At 30.4% G+C, this 19,885-nt stretch overlaps 1 protein-coding gene across 2 annotated transcripts in view; it reads right to left on the reverse strand.

The window, feature by feature from the left end:
• LOC129961857 (beta-1,4-glucuronyltransferase 1-like) overlaps positions 1–19,885 on the reverse strand; it is a 125,261-nt gene that overhangs the window by 41,183 nt on the left and 64,193 nt on the right. Inside the window, exon 3 of one of the 2 annotated variants that reach the window (XM_056075454.1) lies at positions 13,499–13,619. The exons of the other annotated variant lie outside the window; for it this stretch is intronic. Within the exon in view, the coding sequence (XP_055931429.1) occupies positions 13,499–13,540 (42 nt within the window). The 5' untranslated portion in view covers positions 13,541–13,619. The remainder of the gene's footprint in view (positions 1–13,498; positions 13,620–19,885) is intronic. 2 annotated transcript variants of the gene reach the window in all.

Here is a 19,885-nt window from a genome sequence, read left to right on the forward strand (position 1 = left end):
AATCAATTAGGACATGATTGCATAACAATGAATCATGACAGGAAATGCAGCAATTACGGAGACTTAGCTCTTTCATCTATGGACATTGAAATTATTGCAAAAGATTTCACTGAAAAGAATCTCCAAATGCTAAATTATGTCAATAAATCTTTTTTAAATAATTTGAATATGAATTTGCTTGTAAAAAATACTATTCTTTTAAACCATGGTTTATATAGTAAAAATTCTCAACTTGCTTCTGAATTATATTACAAGGATACAGCTGGTCGTTTCAACATTTTCGACCAAGCTAGTGCAACTCCTAATGAAAGATTCAACAAAAGAGCATCTCTATTTAAAAACAGAGCAACTGTTGATATGATTGGATGGCTTCATGTTGATATATTCAATCAGGATCGACTCTTACTTAACCTAGTTGATTTAAAAATCAAATTAATTCGAAGTAAACCTGAATTTTGCCTTTTAGGAAATGAGAGATATAAAAATATATTAATCATGTTTTACTCTTTGTCAGAAAAGTCCGTTTGAATCCAGGAGTTCTTATCGGACATGCAAAGGCTTTAGGAAAAGCTACAGCCAAATACCCCATTGATAGAGTCACTTGCAAAGTTTTTTCGATACCTCAGTCAAGTTATTCCGTTGTTCAAGATAATGTTTTCTCAGGACAAATGTCGAAAAGACTGGTTTTAGCTTGCTTGACAACGATGCATTCAGTGGAAATCATAAAAAATATCCGTTTGAATTTAAACATTACGACATGAATTTTGTTGCAGTCTATGTGGATGGACAGCCAATGCCGCATCAACCTCTTGAACTCGACTTTGAGAAAGGAAATTTTATAAGATCATACCAAAATTTATTTCTAAATTCTGAAGGGTTACATATATCGAGAACTGAATTTTCACAAGGGTATATCCTGCTGCTATTCGACTTATCTCCCGACTTGTGCGACGAAGAACACTTTAACTTGATAAGACATAGTAATCTAAGAATTGAACTGAAATTTTGCAAAGCTCTCCAACAAACAGTTTTTACCGAGTTTGAATCTATGATTGAGATTAATAAAACAAGAAACGTTCTTTACGATTTTGGAAACTGATGTTTGCGTCACAAATCCACCGAATTCTATCTAAAGATAAAGATGCATCAAGATATTTTATTGGAGTGTTTCTATCAGATCAATTACCCTCAGTTAGAAAAAAGACTTTATTGGTCGTAAATACTGATACTCATGATCAAGAAGGATCTCACTGGTTGGCTATGCATATCCCTGATGAAATACTTTAGAATTCTTTGACTCATTTGGATTACCGCCCACAGCTAACGTCAGCTACATTTCAAGCTATAGTGAACAATTTTTGGTTGTTAGACGTTACAAGACACCGCTTCAAAGTTTAACATCAAATGTATGCGGTCACTATTGCGTCTATTTTCTTTTGAAAATAAGTAAAGGTTTTTTCTATGGATTATATTTTACATGAATTAGTTCACAGCAAGCAAAATGATTTTCGCCAGTACCAATATTTTAAAGAAAGATATAATGTAAACTTGATTTTTAAAAGATGGATAAAGAATATTTGGTTTTAAAATGTTTTCTCTCTTTTATAAACTAATTATGTCTTGTTTTCTGTTTTTTATAAACTAATTATAATACATTAATCGAAATATTGTTCAATTTTTCAAATCACTTGATTTGAGATATTGGAGTGGGAAAGGATAAATTAAAGATATTAATGTCTTTCACAAATGGAAGGTAATTTTTCACTCGTTGTGGATGGTTTTCAGTTGAATGAAGAATGACCAATACACATTAGAGGAAGCACTTGGCGTCTGAATTTCTAATATTTATGACAACCATCTTCTTCGCTATAAAAGGTGAGAGTGGGATACAAGTCGATGCAGATAATGGGTGATATAAACAGGTGTTCACTTCGAGAAATAATATTTCATCGATAACCCAACCGCTGTCTCGATCTCCGAATTCTTCGCATGATGTTTTGATTTTTTCAAATCCGTGCTTCACTTTCTCCTCAGCAGGTTCGTTCAGTAGGAAAGTAACACATTTGGAGCGGAAATAGGATTCACAAAACTCGAGCTCTGTTTCTATTACATTTCTCACGAAACGAATTTTAGCACCCAAATAAAATTTGGTACCTCGCTCCTCTCGTGTTCTCCTTTCAATGATTTCTATGGTTTCTGACTCACACTCGAGTAAGAAGAGTTCCAAGTCCTTCAAAATGGCAGCACTGGGATATATTTTAATGGCTTCGAATGTGTTGAAAGTTGATCTGGATCTTGGCACAGGCCTGCTTGGTGTGGCACCATCCGTTTGAAGACTGGAGGGATCCGGCTGTGAAGATGAATTTTGCCTCTGTCTTTTCCTTCTTCGGTCGTCATCATGCAGTTCACTATGACGCTTTAGATTGCCGATGCTTGTAAAAGTCATTTTACACTTGACACACTCGTGAGACTTGGTTCTGTGAATGATTCTTTCTTGCTTCTTCACATTAGATTTCAGATTGAAACGTTTTTCACACAAACTGCTTAGGAGAATCCTCTTCATCATCATCGTCAAATGGTGAATCTAATTTCTCTGTGGTTAGGTCACCGAAATCAGCAAGTGCGAGAATTTCAGAATTTAGAGGTAACTCTGAATTTTCGAAAACATCTTCAATTGATTCCATATTAACAATGCAATCAAAAGAAAAATGTAGAATGATGGTATTTCTATATGTGGGTATATTTAAGTAATCCACCAGCCAATAAGATATTTTTTTATCTAAACAATACGTCATTGATAAATTTCCATGTGCCCGCATTTGATTAGTGCTCGATTTTCTTAAGAATTTCTGATAACGCATTTGGGGTGGAAATAGCAATAAGATTGATAATGAAAAACAAACTAGATTTCCAGTGACTTGTAGCATTCCCAAAAACAACATGAGGATAAGAGATTAAAATGGCATCTTTGCCATATGATTCAATCCTAAAAGATAAAATAAGCAGCGATATGAAGAGTATGCAGAAATCAGTCAATAGACGGAAAATACCAGATAAAAAAAATATTTCATCAACGGATTAATGAAGAGTTATTGGTGATTAGAATTATCTAGGTTAAAAAGTGTGTACTGTCGAAGATTCACTAAATTTTTACGATAAAATATTCAGTGACGCAGAGAACTATGTGCACTAGATAAAATATAACTCTTTCATCATAACCTTTCGAAAGATAGCCTCTATGAGTCTTGGCTAACATAAGCATTACATCTAGAATATACTTCGATGATTGATATTATTATTTAAGGAAGACTTATATATCACACAATCAGTCGAAGCAGCAAGAAAGTTTCGACAAATTTTTAAGCTTCTAAAAGAAATAATTAGTTAATGAAATAAAATAATTCTTAATTTCATTGCGAGAAATTTTATGCAGAAATTATTCTAAGTCCAAAAACCAAAAAACACTTCTAAGTCCGTCTTCGAAGGGATTAAGGAGGAAGAGAGAGTTGCAGGGAAGGGGTTTCACTAGCATCCATTTCAGCCGGGATCAACTGAGGTCATTTTGGGCCAGAACTCTCCTTTTCTCCCTAATATTATAAATTAGAAGAAAGCTTTAAAATACATTACTCTGAAAGCACCATATGAAAAAATAGAGATTTCGGGGGGGGGGGGGGGGGCATTGCTGCAGGATCCTTTGGATGTTGCTTATTTATTAATCGGTCCATCTCAGCTCATTAAAGTTTGCAGCATTGGTTTAAAAAATGTAAAGTTTGGAACCATGCAACTACATAATGCCCATGAACCCTTAAATTCAAATAATTAAAATCAAACAGAAATAATGATCTACCAACAAAAAAAATTGCTAAAATGAACAAATGAAATAGCTCAGCACACGTTCATGCATATGATCGTTCATAAACACTTCCGGGCTCTGTTTGGGATAAAATACAAGTTTACATAATAAAAACTAATTCTTATTTGAAGTCGCATTCATTATTCGTACAGATAAAGAAGAAAAAAACTGTCTGGCTCATCTTAACAAAAGAGCTTTGCAGATTTCGTAGAGAAATTATCTCTATACTGAGATGTAATTGTGTTTCAATACAATTCTCAAATAGATTTTTTGGGATTTTTTTTTTCGAGCTTCCAAATAATTCCAGTAATATAGCGAGCAGAGAACGGAAAAAAAAGTATAGAGTCCCCTGAGCCGATACATAAGAGTAATAAGGCTACTTTTTATGATGAGAAAATAATTCCAAGTCCCGCACTTATTCCACACTTGGTACCATCAACAGACGGACAAAAAAGTTTCCATATTCCCCAAGTGCCACTCATACTAGCTATGTTATTATTATTTCCGATTCTCTTGTATTCGTGTGCAAAGTTAAACATCGATTGAAAAATCCGACTTAAGCACATTTCGTTGGTATAACTTTGGAATGTTATTGTATGGTTATTTATTCGACAGGTTACTACTGTACAGTCTGTATCGGTGTAAGTCGCACTAAAATTTACGTTCTTATATAGTTTTAATGTTAAATGAAACTAAATCAATAAAAAAAATAAGTTCAGTGAAAACAAATTATTGTTCCACTAGCTCCAGGCTACATTTAAACGTGCTTCATAATATAAAGCTGTAATAAGATTAATAATACAATAAAATTAATTTAAAAAATCTATAACAACATAAATCCCAAATATCAATCTTGTTGAGGAACAATAACAAAGCAAAAAGCTGGAAAAAAAATGGTCGCTTTTACCAAAAAAATGCATCATGAAGTGCATCATTAAGACGGGGGGATACAACTTAAAGAATTAAAACTATCGGAGTTCTTATAGCTTCATTCGTATCTTTCGTAATGCAGAAAACTAAATATTTTTTCGTGAAATGCATCAATAAAAAAAATCAATTGAAAAATTTGTTACACACTGTCTATAGTAACTGTTAACTTGCACATTTTTCCTGCTGTTCTCCTAGGGGGTCTATTGACTGCGGATTTGTGGTCCGTGTGGGGTGTGTTCAACCATGCAGAGGGAGGGCGGTCCTGAGAGAGGAGGGGGGGGGGGAGAGAATGATTTCAGTTAACTGAGGGTTATAGTCCGTGCAAAAATTGCTTTTTTTGTTTCCTTCCCAAGGTGATCAGGATGTCTGGTCCATGGCAGACGGCAGTCAGCCACTCCTATTCCAGTAAAACAACCTTTAAATAACTAAAAGCCCCTCAGCCGCAGGTTCTTTATATATATATTCCCTGAAGAACCAAAATAAGAGTTAAACTTTTTATTACCCGAATGTTAATAACTTATTATAGTAGTACAAGTATGAAGCAAAATAATAAGGTATATTTTTCGATCAAAATTGATCTCCATAATAATGGCATACTTCAGATAAAACAAAAAAAAAGTGATCGTAAGATGTAACAGTTTATTGTTAGCATTATAATTAAGATAGGTATTTGCTTCTACCATATGGCTGCTAAAAGTTTAATTTAGAGTTAGTGATATTAGAATAATAAATCAGAAAAAAACTCTACTATATTTTTATTTTCAGCAATGAAGTACTAATTTAAAATCAGAAATAAAAAAAAAATTTGAAAAAGCAAAAACATATGCAAGTACATTTTTTTCCCGATAACTGCAAACTAATGCATCTGATGAAATATTTGAAACTGTTGAATTTGCAGTCAGTTTAATAAAAGATTAGTAAATTACAGAAAAGCTGATTTCAGTAAAACAGATTTAAAATACAATCTAAAAAATATTTGGATAAGAAAAAATACCTCAAGAACTTATATAAATCTAATAAATACAAATAATGAATAAAAAAATTCCAACAATGTAAAAAAATGCAAATTATTTTTATTGGTTGGGGGGAGGTGGGGGGGGGTAGTAGCGTATAGGAAGAAGAAAATATGATGAAACAAACTGTATCAAAGATAAAAATAGAAAACCTTAAAATTGTAACGTCTCAATCATTGAAATTCAGACATTAAAATTTTAAGTTATTAACTGATACTTCAATAATTATTAGCGTTTCTATGTATAAAATCAGTAACCGGCGAATTTTGCATTCGGAAAGGTAATTCGATGCTAATTATTCACCTAATATAAAAATTTGTTTACCACTCTGAAAAATAAATATAAATAATTGCTTTGAGTTGAAATTCCCCAAAAATTTAATTTCCATCTTCTTACCCTTGCATAGGTATTCTTAACGATCACCCTCAAAATGATGCTAGAGAAGAGGCACTGATGTGCAAAGGGTTAAATATCTACGGCTTAATTTTATCTGAAATTTAACTCGCCCTACTTATTATTTGAAAATATATGTTTGTGGAATATGCCATATAGATGTTCCAGTAAAGTAATAAAAATTATGAAAGTTGAAAAATATAAATAGGAAAATATTTATTTTAACTTAAAAAAAATTTTAGCTTTTATTTATTATTTTTTGTTTAATTAGAAATTTCATTTATTAGGTATCATATCACCTAAATCAATTACATTAATAAACTATTAAATGTAATTTAACCTACAAGCGAACAAGCATAAATGTCGATAAAGCACACTTTACTTTGTTGATTGACAATGTTAAAATGTGGGAAATAGAATAGAGAACATTTTTCAACGAAGCATCATTGAAAGATTTTCTAATCTGAACCAAATAAAAAGAAAATTTCAGCAAAGAAACATTTGCAAGATTTCCATCGGTGTAACATAAAACAGACACACGCCGACAATTAAATGAAACAACCCTTCAAATCTGACAAGATGGAAAACAATAGAAAAAAAGATGAGGTTACAAAATGATGATTAATTAGAGGATGCAAATGAGATTTCCTAGTATAATTATAGCACAACTTGGAAACGCAGAACAAGTCGTATGGTACAAAGTTAATTATGCTAGCATTTTCCTTGCTTTCTATGTTCTTCAAAAGGGTTTCACGGTTTCTTTGTTTTATTTTTAATACAGCGCAGATAAATTGTGTGGCTATCATTTCCGTTGCTACAAATAGAATCTTCTGCCCGAGTTTTCGAAAGTTTTTATAATTATCTTCAATATTTTTATTAATAAAAAAATTGAAGATAAAAATAATGCGTTAATTAAGATATAAAATCATTTGAATACGGTAAAAGAAAACGAAAGTGGATTAAATTACAATGAATATATAAAATTCGGAAATTTAAAATACGTAATGATGAATTAAAAAATGGAAGTGAAAAAAGAAAAAGTAATAAAGCTTTTTTTAAATCTCTCGTACAAATTGGAAAACACAAAAATGCATCAGATGTATGTAAAAAGGAGAATAGTCTTTAAGAATTTGAAAATATTTTGGTGGTACATCTTCCCTACCAAGTTCTGATAAAGTTAAAGACGATGGTTAAAAAAAATGAATTCTGTGAGAATTAAATGAGCAACATTCGATTAAAATGTGTTTAATGCTAAAAACGACTCGACATGTGGGGCGTATCGGTGCGCTGTCTCCTTAGTTCTCCAAAAATGAGATGTTTATGCGTAAAACGTATTTGTCCCATACGGAGACGAGTTTAACATCGAGTTTTCATACAGGAATCATAGGCCACAAACTAATGGATGGCTTGATGGAACGTAACTTATTTTCAATCTACAGATACCATTTTCTCCTTGCCATATTGATAACAGGCGGGAAACAATAGCTGTTTTAGAGTCACAATATGGGATTCTTCGACATTATCAAGAGGAAGCAAGATTTGCAGCGAAATCTGCTGCTTTATTTCCAGAAATGTCCACATGACTTAATACCCAGCTAAATATAATATTAAATCCCTTTTCCTGAAGGGTCCGTAAAGTGGACAATATTTCAATGGCAACTGGATGCATTCGGCTACGGTAGTTGGATAATATCTCTAATGCACTCGCGCTATCAGTATAGATTATAGAAATTACCCTGTATATCAGTATCAGTATAAAAATTACCCTGAAAAGGTGACGAAATTCTCTGAAGAGCACAGAAAATTGCCACCAACTCCGCAGTAAAATTCGAATACAGAATGATTTTTAATAGTTTCTGCTACTTTAAAGTTTCCCCGTGCTATTGCATTTAAGGATCACCTTATAAAATTTTAAAGAGTTTCATTTTTTTAATTATAAAGAAGCCAATCTTGCTAATGTGACAGTATTAATTTTTAAATCTTAAATCAAAAACGAATAATAAAGTATATCCTTTAAAATTAAAAATCTTCTTCTGTGTAATATATTTAAAAAGTGCCAAAAATTAAAATATAAATGCAAAAATAATAATAATAATAATAATTCTAAATTTTTATTATCCGTCAATGTGACTTTTTCAGATTCAAACAAATCTTCAAGCGCATGAGTAGAATTAAAATCATTTTTCCACTCTCTCGCTCAAGAACATCCTTCCCATAAACAATGGTGATGCGGATTTAATTTAAAAACCCTTTCGTGAGAAAACTTCAATGGCCGACCTCGAATTTATCTCTCACGGAGACGATATTCAACAGAAGGTGACCACTGTTCTTCGGTAGCCTTGTTCGGCGGTGACCAGAAAGCGGTGAGGACGACCCAACAAAGCACTGCGAAATCTGATGACCCTCACACCCTTCTTGGTGTTTATCGCCGTCTAGAAAAATGACCGCACCGATGCGTTTTCAGAATATGACATGCTCGTCCGTTACGTCAGAGATGCACGTGGCTAGATTAAGGCAATTAAAAAGCTCGCTTTCATTGAGGCGGACGCGTGCCGTATACGACCCCGTTTTATGCCACCTCCGTGACCATGAGACACCAGAATGGGCAGTTCTCCTGACTGGCATTAATAATTCATCAAATTGGAAAATGATCGACAGGGTGACTTTTTGATGCTATTTTAAATCGAGAAAAGTCCGACTTTTTTTATCTATAACTTAGCGGATTATTAGAGGCAGCTTTTATTTTGCCCATGGATCGTTCTATTCTGTTCTGTTCTGTTCTGTTCTGAAACTATTGAATGAAGAACAATGCCCGCTCGTAGGATTAGACCAAGGTATTAAGGATTTATGCTAAACAAAAAATGAAACTGTAACGGAAGATGGGATTACACGGTAGTTAGTCATCAATTTAGGCCCAGACATTCCGTAGGCTGAATGTATTAATAGGAATGTGCACTTCATAATACTATATCAGATGATATCGGAAAGAAAAAATTATTTATAGATTTTTTTATATGATATTTATCATTTTTTTCATGCACCAACATATATTAGTTTACTTAAATTACTAAAATTCAGCTAGAAATTACATTTTAGAAGTTGAATCGGTTTTTATCATTCCCATCAATTAATAACTCAATTTAATTGAATTATATGAAAAGTAGGTAGAAATTACCATTCCGTTATTTGAATAAATTTTTCCTAAAATAAGCCTTGGTTCGGTTTGTTTTAATGGCGCAAAAGCCATATTTGGCCATGCTGCGCCAAACAAACCTTGAGTATCAACGTTTAGTTTGTGAAAACTATCAATAATCGACATGTAGTGCTATCTACGAAAAAAGGTTTTTGTACTACCATCTATACCCATAACAAATTTGTGAATCATGTAAATGCAATTTTCAGTAAATATCTTGCTAAAAATATCTGTTTAATTAATGTTTTAAGATTTATTTGCAGCATAATAGATGATTATTACTTATATCTAGAATCATTTTGTTTAGTGTTCATAAAATTCTTATTACAGTTTATTATAGAATCACTAACTCCTAATGCGTTTAAATCTTTCTATTTCTTTTTTACTTTTTAACTGTTTATTAGGTTTTTATACCCTTCTTTTAATATAAATGCCGTACTAATTTTTTAAAATAAAGAAAATAGTTGAAAACTAATTTTTACTTTTGAAGTTTAATCAACGGTTTATAAATTCTAATAAGTCAATCTTAAGATAAATAATAAACTAGAAATCGAGTGTTTTTAAGATTTTCTAATACTAAATTCCACGCTTAATTATCGCTACTATAACACTGAGCATATGGATGAAATAACAAAAAGAAAAAGCACACTAAATGACATCGCAGATGATATCCGTCAACTATAATGACTGGATGGGTTCCGATTTCTAAGCACAAATTTTGAGACAAAAAATATAAACATAACGATTTAAAAAGTCCACTCGCTTATTCGTATACTCTCTCAACAAGTGACGTCATGTTAGGCAATGCTCGTCAACGTGCTAACGCCGTCTGTGAAACATGATATTCCAATAAAACATTTTACTGACTCGAGTTTCCTCTGCAACGAGTGAATGAACGAGGGAGAAGGGGGGGGGCAGATTTTTTTTCACCTCGGGAGAAAACAAATGGGCTTAAATCTCTTTATTAAAGGTCACGAATCTATGAAAAAGCAAGAGCTCTAGCAATACAATGGTCTATGCACAGATGAATGTAGACATTATTACGCAAATACTTGCATGCAATTACATAGAAAAACAAATTCTTACATTCCTAGCATTGTTCCTCTTTAATAAATATAAAAAATATTGTAAGCGATGCATAAGATCTCACTACATTTTATAAGTAAATTCCTAATTGCCACATAAAATGGGAAAAATAAACAAATAATTCAACATCGAATCAACAGCATCGAATTTTCAGAAATTTTCTATACAAGGATTCTACATAAGGGATTCCCACAGTTAAATGGTTTCTTTGAGACAAAAAAGAAAATAATACCACGTTATTTTTTATATAAAAATGCATTAAGAAAGATATTTATTTTCCGGCTCCTTCTTGCACAGGGCTTCTCAAAACTTTTTCTTCTGGAATCCCTTAGAAAATAAATATAAAAATTATAATTATAAGAAAATTTAATTTTAAATAATTATTTTGGACTTAAGTGAAATTTTAATTTAAGGCGATTGAATTCTTTTACAGATTTTCCCCACTATACTGAATCGAATAAGAAGGCGCAGTACAATTGTCGGCTTCCCCAGTATTGCCGGGTCACAGGTTACACGATACAATTTTACGCATTTGCGATCGTAAATGTTTTGATGAATTACAAAAATTGACAGACAATTTAATAAGTCTACTGTTTGCAGATGTAAATCTTAGAAGCGCTGCACTAATTTGTGAATCTAACTTAAATTTTCAAATATGCAGAGGAAAATTAAAAATTTCCATAAACAAATTAGCCCTAAATTTCCAACTCGTATTTTTTAAAAATCAAGATTATGTAAATTAATTGGATGCATCGGCTTATAAATTCGAATACTAGAGCACTGATGTGATTTTTCATCACAATGAAAATAAATACTATATCATTCATCTCCACGAATATGTTAAGAAGTCATGATGAAATTCATTTAAAATGATGTAAAAAATACGTAGATTTTTAGTCTTTTTTTATTTTTAAAATTCGGACTTAAAATTTGTCAATGCATTGAAAAGCTAAATAATCTCAAATCATCCAATGCATTTTAAATCAGAATAGCATATTGACTGCAAGTCTTTTAATATTCCACGATTTTATGATCTAATCTAAATGCAAGTTAAATCCATTCACAAAACATATTTTGCTAATAAATGAAGCAGCTGAAGCTGAATTAAACTAAGAATGTTGCTTAAAAAGTCAATGTAACGAATATTTAATATTCTATTTAATACGAGTACCAAAGTGGTGCTTCTTAGTTAGAAATCCCTTGTTAAAGACTGAAATAAAATCTATAAAAAAATGCAATCCTTATGGGATATGGCAAAACACACTGTATGGAACACACTTTTCAGTATATCATATAAAATCAATATTTGGAAAAGCTATGCCATATCTGTAACAAATCTGATTTCAACTTTTAACGGATGCAACAAAAGGTGTTTAACCGTAATGGATTGTTTTCAAAAGCAAACATTACGGAAAAATATATTTATATATTTATCTAACCAATATAAAAACATTTACTTAGAACAGTTAATCACTATTTAACATCATAATTAATCATTTTCAAAAAGAAAGAGTATTCAATAACGTTATATATATTTTTAGAAATGCAGGTGAAGAAACTCGAATATCATACGACTTATTCATAGCGAACTTTGATTTACGAAATTCTAAGATGCATACTAGATGTCTTACAATTCAAATGAAGTGTAACTTCTGTGCATGATTAATTCAAAATTTGATAAAGGTATTTTATTGCTAAATTGTTTTTAATTAATACGTCACACAAACAACCAGTTTTGAAGCTATGCGACTTTTTGTTACATCAGAATTCTGATCACGGGTCAGAAAACGAAGGCGAAATATTTTTAGATACGCTTGCAAATATAATATATGAATATTCATTAGATGAAAATTCTTGCGGTAATTATAAAAAAGAAAAGAAAATACCCGATTCTTCAGTTTTTTTTTTATCAAAATAAAGGTATGAATTTACTTAATATTTCATATTCCTAGTGTCTAAGTGAAATAGATTCTACTTTTATATTTACATAATTCTGACTTTTCTTTGTCCCCTAAGAAAAAACCAATACCTGAGTGAAGAAACGTTAAAAAATTGTTCCCGATTTTCTAGAATTCAATTTGCAGCTGAATTGAAATATACGCTGAGATTAGAAATATATTATTTACGCATTAAACTTTAATTCATTTTTTTTTAATTCAGAGATAATTTTTTAAAAATCGATTTTATTATTAAGTTGTACTTTTTTTTTTCTCAAAAAATGTTAGTCATGTATATTTCGAAACTTAAAAATTTAATGTATAAAACAATCATTACAGTGGTTAAACTTCAGCAGTAAATCCAAAGATTTGGAACAGATTAGAATGCTAGAAGATTTACGATTTAATTTTAATGCTTTATGCGCATTAGAATAATTGATACATGTATTTTAATGTCAATACAAATGCTATTTGTGCTTTATTATCGGTTGACTGTAGCTTCAAAAATTTGAAGCTGGTAAAATCGTTGATGGTTTTAAATCTTTATTCTGTAAAACACTCTCTTATAAGCGTAATATTATAAGGCGTTTGAAGCAAATGACTTTAAAGATATTATTGCTATTAGTCATAAAATATAACAATCTTCCTGCAAACGATATTAAATGGAAGAATATTTAGTACAAGTTAATAGCTTTCAAGAACATTAAGAAAAACAATGTCGCATGTTATATGAAATCAATTTTTTTTTAAAAAATTATTCTAAGTGTATTTTTTCTATTGTAAGGGAAATCGTTCTAGTTAAGAAATTATTCCCGTTTTACATGATGCAATATATACTGATAAGAATTTTGCATCATAGAATTTTGAGCAATAATAACCTATTGTAATAATTCTTAAAGTAAACAATTCATATCCTGCATGAATTCAATTTCTTTTAAGCAATGAATTTAATTATTTTTTTTCCTTTACAGTCAGCAAATGAAAGCAATTTCATGCGAGTTCAAATCATTAGTAGACCTATTAGGTTTATTCTAACTAAAAGTCTACTATTTCCCTTTCCTTTTTCGTACAAGTGAAAATTCGAAAGCCCTACCTGGAAGCGCTGTCTTCGGAAGCATGGCAATCCTTGCATCATTCAGAGACACATTGCGCCGCAGAAACAGAAACGCTCCCTGGCAGAATCCTCTACATCTTGCAATCCATTGTCACATTCCCTAATGTAAACAAAATCAAAGCTCGTTTACAAGTAAGGGTTTTCGTCACACTAAATTCAGTCTGTCGGATCACGTGACAAATCGGAGGTTTTTATGAGTTAACGTGCCAAGTACGCTGCAGTATTTTGCTCGCGCAAACGAGAGGTCGCATGAATATATTCATTATGTACATCTGCGGGTATGCTGAAGGAGACCGATGTGTTGTAACAGCTAGAAGTGAAAAAAAAGATGGCTGTGTGAAATATTTAGGTTATTAAAAATCGTATTAGCAAGCGAGAAAATAAATATCGGCATTTATTTAAGGTATATTTTATTAAGTTATCCCCTTACAATTCAGCATTCTGATCAGTCCATTCTCTTTAGTTTCCAGAAGACGCACTGCAAAATTCAAATTTTTTTAAATACTTTCTTGAAAGTATGTTCATTAATTTACTCGAAACTATATATATAGTTTTTATTTTAATAATTTTTACTCTTTAGTTTTTAATTTACAGTCTCTTATAAATATTTTTTAAAATCTTGAAATCGATTTTTCACAGATTCTCTATTAACCAGTTAACTATTTTTGACGAGTATACTCGTCGTGGAAAATTTACAACACTTTTCGTTATGACGATTCATTCGTCAGAAGTAGTAAATATAGCTAAATTTTTACTATTACTATTTACTATTTAGAAACGTATTTTACGAAGAGGTCGGAACAGTTAACTGGTTCAGTGATTCCACTCGTTCAGAATCAAAATGAAATTAAATGAATCGATTAACTGATAATTATCTAAAAATATTAAAACAACGCATTGTCATTGAGAACACTCAACTGTACAACGCTTGATAACTCCAGATTCTTAGGAAGTGAGTGAAAAATTCTATTGTCTCATGCCTGGAACAATTAATGTTAAATGAAAGTGTATAAAAATAGCGATAAACCTTTCGTTGCATGTTTTCGATACAACAAGAAACAAAATACATTTATCAGAAAAATTGCCCCATTTCGATACAGTTTTAATCCTTTTAAAGCTGATTAAAAAAAGTTAATGATTTAAATATCCTTAGATGTCATCAGACTCGAAAGATTTAAGATACCATTTCGGCTCATGAACGAATTAAGCAATAGTTTTATCCCTCAAATCGAAAAATGCGAAAAGTGAGCGTGAAATTCGGATAAAAAACTGCGATTTCCCTAATAATGCAACTAGTTTCAAATGAATTTGTAATCCAAACTGGAGTATTCGCACATATACCATCTTAAAAGTCAAAAATAGTAAAAATTAAACTGATAGAATATCGAAAGTTGAAAATAAATCATAAAATAAAGTCAAATTGCAAATTAAAAAATAAATGGCAATTATAAATAGAACAAAAAGATGAACTTAAAACCTGATTTTTTAAAAAAAAGCCGTAGATATTCTAATAGGAATGAAATTCATTAACCAATATTGAATTTTATTTCAACTTACTACAAAATACGGATCCTATCTTGCGGCAAGAATTATAAAATTTGAAAACTCCAATCTAGTTAATATCAAACTAGTTAAAAGCAAATGAATTTAACAATTTAGATGATAATCTTGACAACAGATAACAACTAATCTCACCTGTCGACCTTCACTTAAAGTATCCGGAACTTTATGTTTTTCGTCTTGCTCATTACAATTCAAAAGGTGTCAATTGATTAGTTAGGCAATGACTCGTCTACTACGTCCCGCCATTGACGTAGTAAACGCGTTCATATATATTTGCTGTAATCAGGTTATATTAGTGCAAATAAAGTTTAACCCAAGTATAAAATTATGAAAAGTGTTCTTGTTGAATCGTAGTAACTTGGTGAATAAGTCTTCGCTGAATAACCGGGAAATCACGGGTTCGATCTCAGTTTCATTAATCGTTCGCCATGCATAAGAATTTTATACACATTACATCCATTATGTGTAATGTTCTTTCCTATGCATTATGGAAGTTTGCAGAAAATACTACACAAGGTGGTGTCTAGTATTTTCTGCATATATGCAATTTCAATACAAACCTCGAATTAATCAAATTAAAAAAATTAATTTGTTGAAAGTATTTTTTATAAAGAGTTATTCTAACATGATAAGGTTTATAAAGACTGAATACGATCTGCCAATTGCAAGATGGGAAATGTAGAATCTAAAAATTATTCAAAATCCTCTCCAGGGATCTACAGCATTTCATAGATTTTAGGCAATATTTACTTCTGGAATAAAAGACACTCAGTAAGAAAGAGTTTCCAAATTTTGATTGGATTTTTTAATTAAAATTTAATAGAAAAATTAAAATTTTTCGCAATAACTTCGGGGCACAAATTATCGTCAAAATCATTTTTATACCGCTTTAAAATTCAAACATTAGCATTTTAGTGATGATAATTTATTTCTGAATAATTTTTTCTGTGATTTTAATTATCTTTTCAGAAATATTTCAGGTATATTCTACAATACTTTCATATTTTCAATAACTGCTTTTATATACATATGCGTTGCAATAGTTTTAAAGGGACTTTTTTCTTCTTTGTCTATGAAAGTTTTTATTATTATAAATGGAAGCAAATATTTAAAAATAAGATAAAGATAGACAACTAAGATCTAAAACATTCTCAAGATATACTGTTTTAGACTAAATATTCGAATCTCCTTTAGTTTTTTTTTTTTTAAATCGATATTAGTGTTTTACTAAATTCACATATTAACTACAAAGAATAAATTATGTTTTTAAAGTTAGTTTATTCTACCTAAAATACAAACCGATCCAAACTTCAAATGAGGCAATCTTTACCGATATGATAAGATACATTCATTAAATTTATTGACTTTGTGTACCATAATGGAATATAACTAACCAAATTTGATAAATTAATTATTCGCATGCAAAAGGTACATAACCGTCTCACGAGGCAACTCTATTAACGTCGTAGTACACCGTTTCCTTCACGTGACTAATAAACAATAGCTTCGCGGTTCTACAAACTCAAGCTACAAGTTGGAAATAATTTTGATATGGTCTAACGCTGTTAAGTATCATCTTCAAGGAAATTAAATAACACTTTTTCTCCTTAGCGTGAACTCACTTTAACACTCTCTTTCACATTCGTCCTTGATACAAAAATCTGACCTGCAGGGAAAAGGGAAGCTAAAGAAGTACCCGGAAAGGCTCTTTTTGTATGCCATTCATATCTCAGAACTCAGAAGCAGTAGAAAACATGCCTTATCTAATTTTCTGATATTTTTCCACATACAACTGAAAACGACCAAGTCAAAACAAAAAGAAGTTAGGAGGTTGTTATTGGTTAAAATATAACAAACAAAATCAAGCATATCATATATATAAGCATTTAATTTTCTAAAAGCAGAAGGCAAACTTCGAAGACAGAGAAGAAGACTTTGTATTTTTAAATTCGCTTTATTCTTTCGCGGGAGGCAGGCATGATTTACTGACAAAAAGGAGCGGACAAAATACGTCCGCTCTCTGCGCGGCGGCACAAAAGCAGAAGTCGGGAAGAGAGAGAAAAATTATCCCTCGTTTATATGACATGAGATATTGATAGGGAAAATATTTTTTACAGTGCTAATATATTATTAAGATTCTGGCAAGAATTTCTGACGCATGTCAATCACAAGTAAGGGAAACACAGGGATCTTTTAAAAAAGAATGTGCTTATTGGACATTTTTCTATCCCTTCACGCGGAGCGTGTGAAAATGTTGGCAGTGTTTAGCCGATTCAGCAGTTTTATAAAGCTTCTCTTGAATTAATTAAGTAGAGAAAATGGAATTGGATCAGGAAATAAGAGAATGAAATTTTGATCGGTTTCAGATAAAAAAAATAAGATAATACAGATAATAAAATGATGATGATTTGTTTCCATGCTATTATTACCACGATCTATTACAAAATCAATTCTGTGAGCGCCGCTCCTAAACATAAATATATGTGAAAAATGCAAATTTTTATAAAATTGATGGAAAGAGATAATATTTTTAAAAATTCAAAATTTATCGTTTTATATGGATATCGTATAAAATAATTCCAGTTCGGAAAAGGTTATATATATATATATATATATATATATATATATATATATATATATATATATATATATATATATATATATATATATATATATATGGAAATGTTTTCTAATTGGTAATGTGGAAAATTCAGAACTGTAACAAAGAAACTTTCAAATATGTTAATTTATAATAAGATCAATCACAGCGTGAAATGTATTTGAATGTGTAAAAAAAATCCTTTTTGAGCAAAAGTACAAATAATGTATCAAAGAACTATATGAAATTAAAACAACCTGTGCCTTTGATTTTTAATTTATTTACCAAATCCTCAGAAGTACGTTTCTAAAAAAACGTCTTAAATTTTTTATAAAACTTGTCAGAAGATCAATTTGCATATCAAGACTTATCTTATGCGGATATATATATATATATATATATATATATATATATATATATATATATATATATAAATGATCTTATCTATATACCATGACTCAATGGCGTAAATATGTTGCAAAACTAAAATTTATTTTGATCTAGTGTAACAGACGGATACTCCCTGTATTGGCATGAATGAAACTTTTTTCATCATTTTTCTTCACAGTTTGTAAGGATGTTATTGCTGCATATTCTGCTTGATATTGTTATTTTTTTTTATATAAGGAATGTCTCACTTTCTATGACCCCTAAAACGTGAAATCATCTTAAAAGAGATATCGATAAATGATTTTAATCGGCATTTTTTGTCTTTTTCTATCTCAAGAAGTTGAAAGGTTGACCTTCAACCTTCTTGAAAATTTCAAGAAGGTTGAAATTTTGCTCATTTCTGAACTAGAGGATAGTAAAGATTTTTTTAAATGTTGTATATGGTGATCTTCTAGTCCATTTTGCATGTCTTTAATTATAAATGTTTCGATTTTTAATCCCTTGCGCTCCTATGTCGAATTTAATTCGCCATTCTAAAGGAAGCACCGTTTTCATATTCTTGATAGATAATTATTATTATAAAAGCCTTATAATAGCTAAAAATCATAACTATAACCTATAACGATATTTTTAACTTCCTAAACTTTAAAAGTTGATAAACTCGTATACGTATAATATGCAACTCATTACTTTTCGAAGTGGAAAAGTGTTGATTGTTTTTAAATATTATTTTTAATAATGCCCTTTCTTTACAGTTTTAGAAATAAGCACGTATAGAATTTATATTTAAAAAAAAATTAAAGAAAAATTATAGTTAATGCCAAGATATTTGTTATACGATCAATACCAAGTAGCTACAAAAAAATGTTATGATTTGAATAAGCTACCTCACTCTCTAAAAGTAAACAACTATGTAGAAATAATTTTCACATGAAACTTAACCTGCTAATTTCCAATGTTACAGAGAATAAATTAAAACTTAATTTATTAAAGTATGAAAATCCAAATTTTTAATCAATATCCAAAACAATTCTTAACGTTTACATCGACACGATTTATTAGAATTTAACAGCAATCTCCCATTCGGTTCTCTTTTATTTTCTTTACATTGCCATAAACCTGCTCTTGACATTTTAAAATGAAATGCTGAATTTTGAAATCGTCACCTATTGCCATAATTTCACAAACCTTATTTCAAACTACAACCTTCATAAAAATTGCGTAAAAAATTATTCTTTTATTCTAATTTTCTTAAACAATATCTTTTGAAACAAAACTATGTTTAATTAAATGCTTCAGAATAAGAAATCGGAAGAAAAAAAACTTTCAATTAAAGAATATATGCGCAACAATTCTAGTTACGAAGTGCAATGTAATTCATTAATGTAATATTTGTTTAAAGGCAAGTAAAATTTATTATTTATTTCTGATAAAAAAATAGAATTCTAAAATTTAGCCAGCGGAGTAGTAACAATGATAAAGACTATTTGAAGACACTTTAGGAGAAATCTGTGATCTACATTTAATAAACCTGGAAAAAAAGCCGTAACTTATATCACATTTTAAAAGAGAATTTTTAAAAAATTATTGATAGTATTTAAAAAAAAAAAAAGAGAAATGGTTAAAGTTGCAGAGATTGCATAAGTTACAAAAAAGCCAGAACCTTCCACCATCCCCCCCCTCCAAAAAAATATCTAAATTTACATGATAATCTTCATAACTGTTTTTCTGCCTTAAAATAATAAAGCTATGAACAGCTGCATTTCATAAATGTATTATTTAGCATTAATAACAGAACAAATAATTAGAAATGC

The sequence above is a fragment of the Argiope bruennichi genome, chromosome 2, assembly GCF_947563725.1.
Source record: "Argiope bruennichi chromosome 2, qqArgBrue1.1, whole genome shotgun sequence".
NCBI lineage: Eukaryota > Metazoa > Arthropoda > Arachnida > Araneae > Araneidae > Argiope > Argiope bruennichi.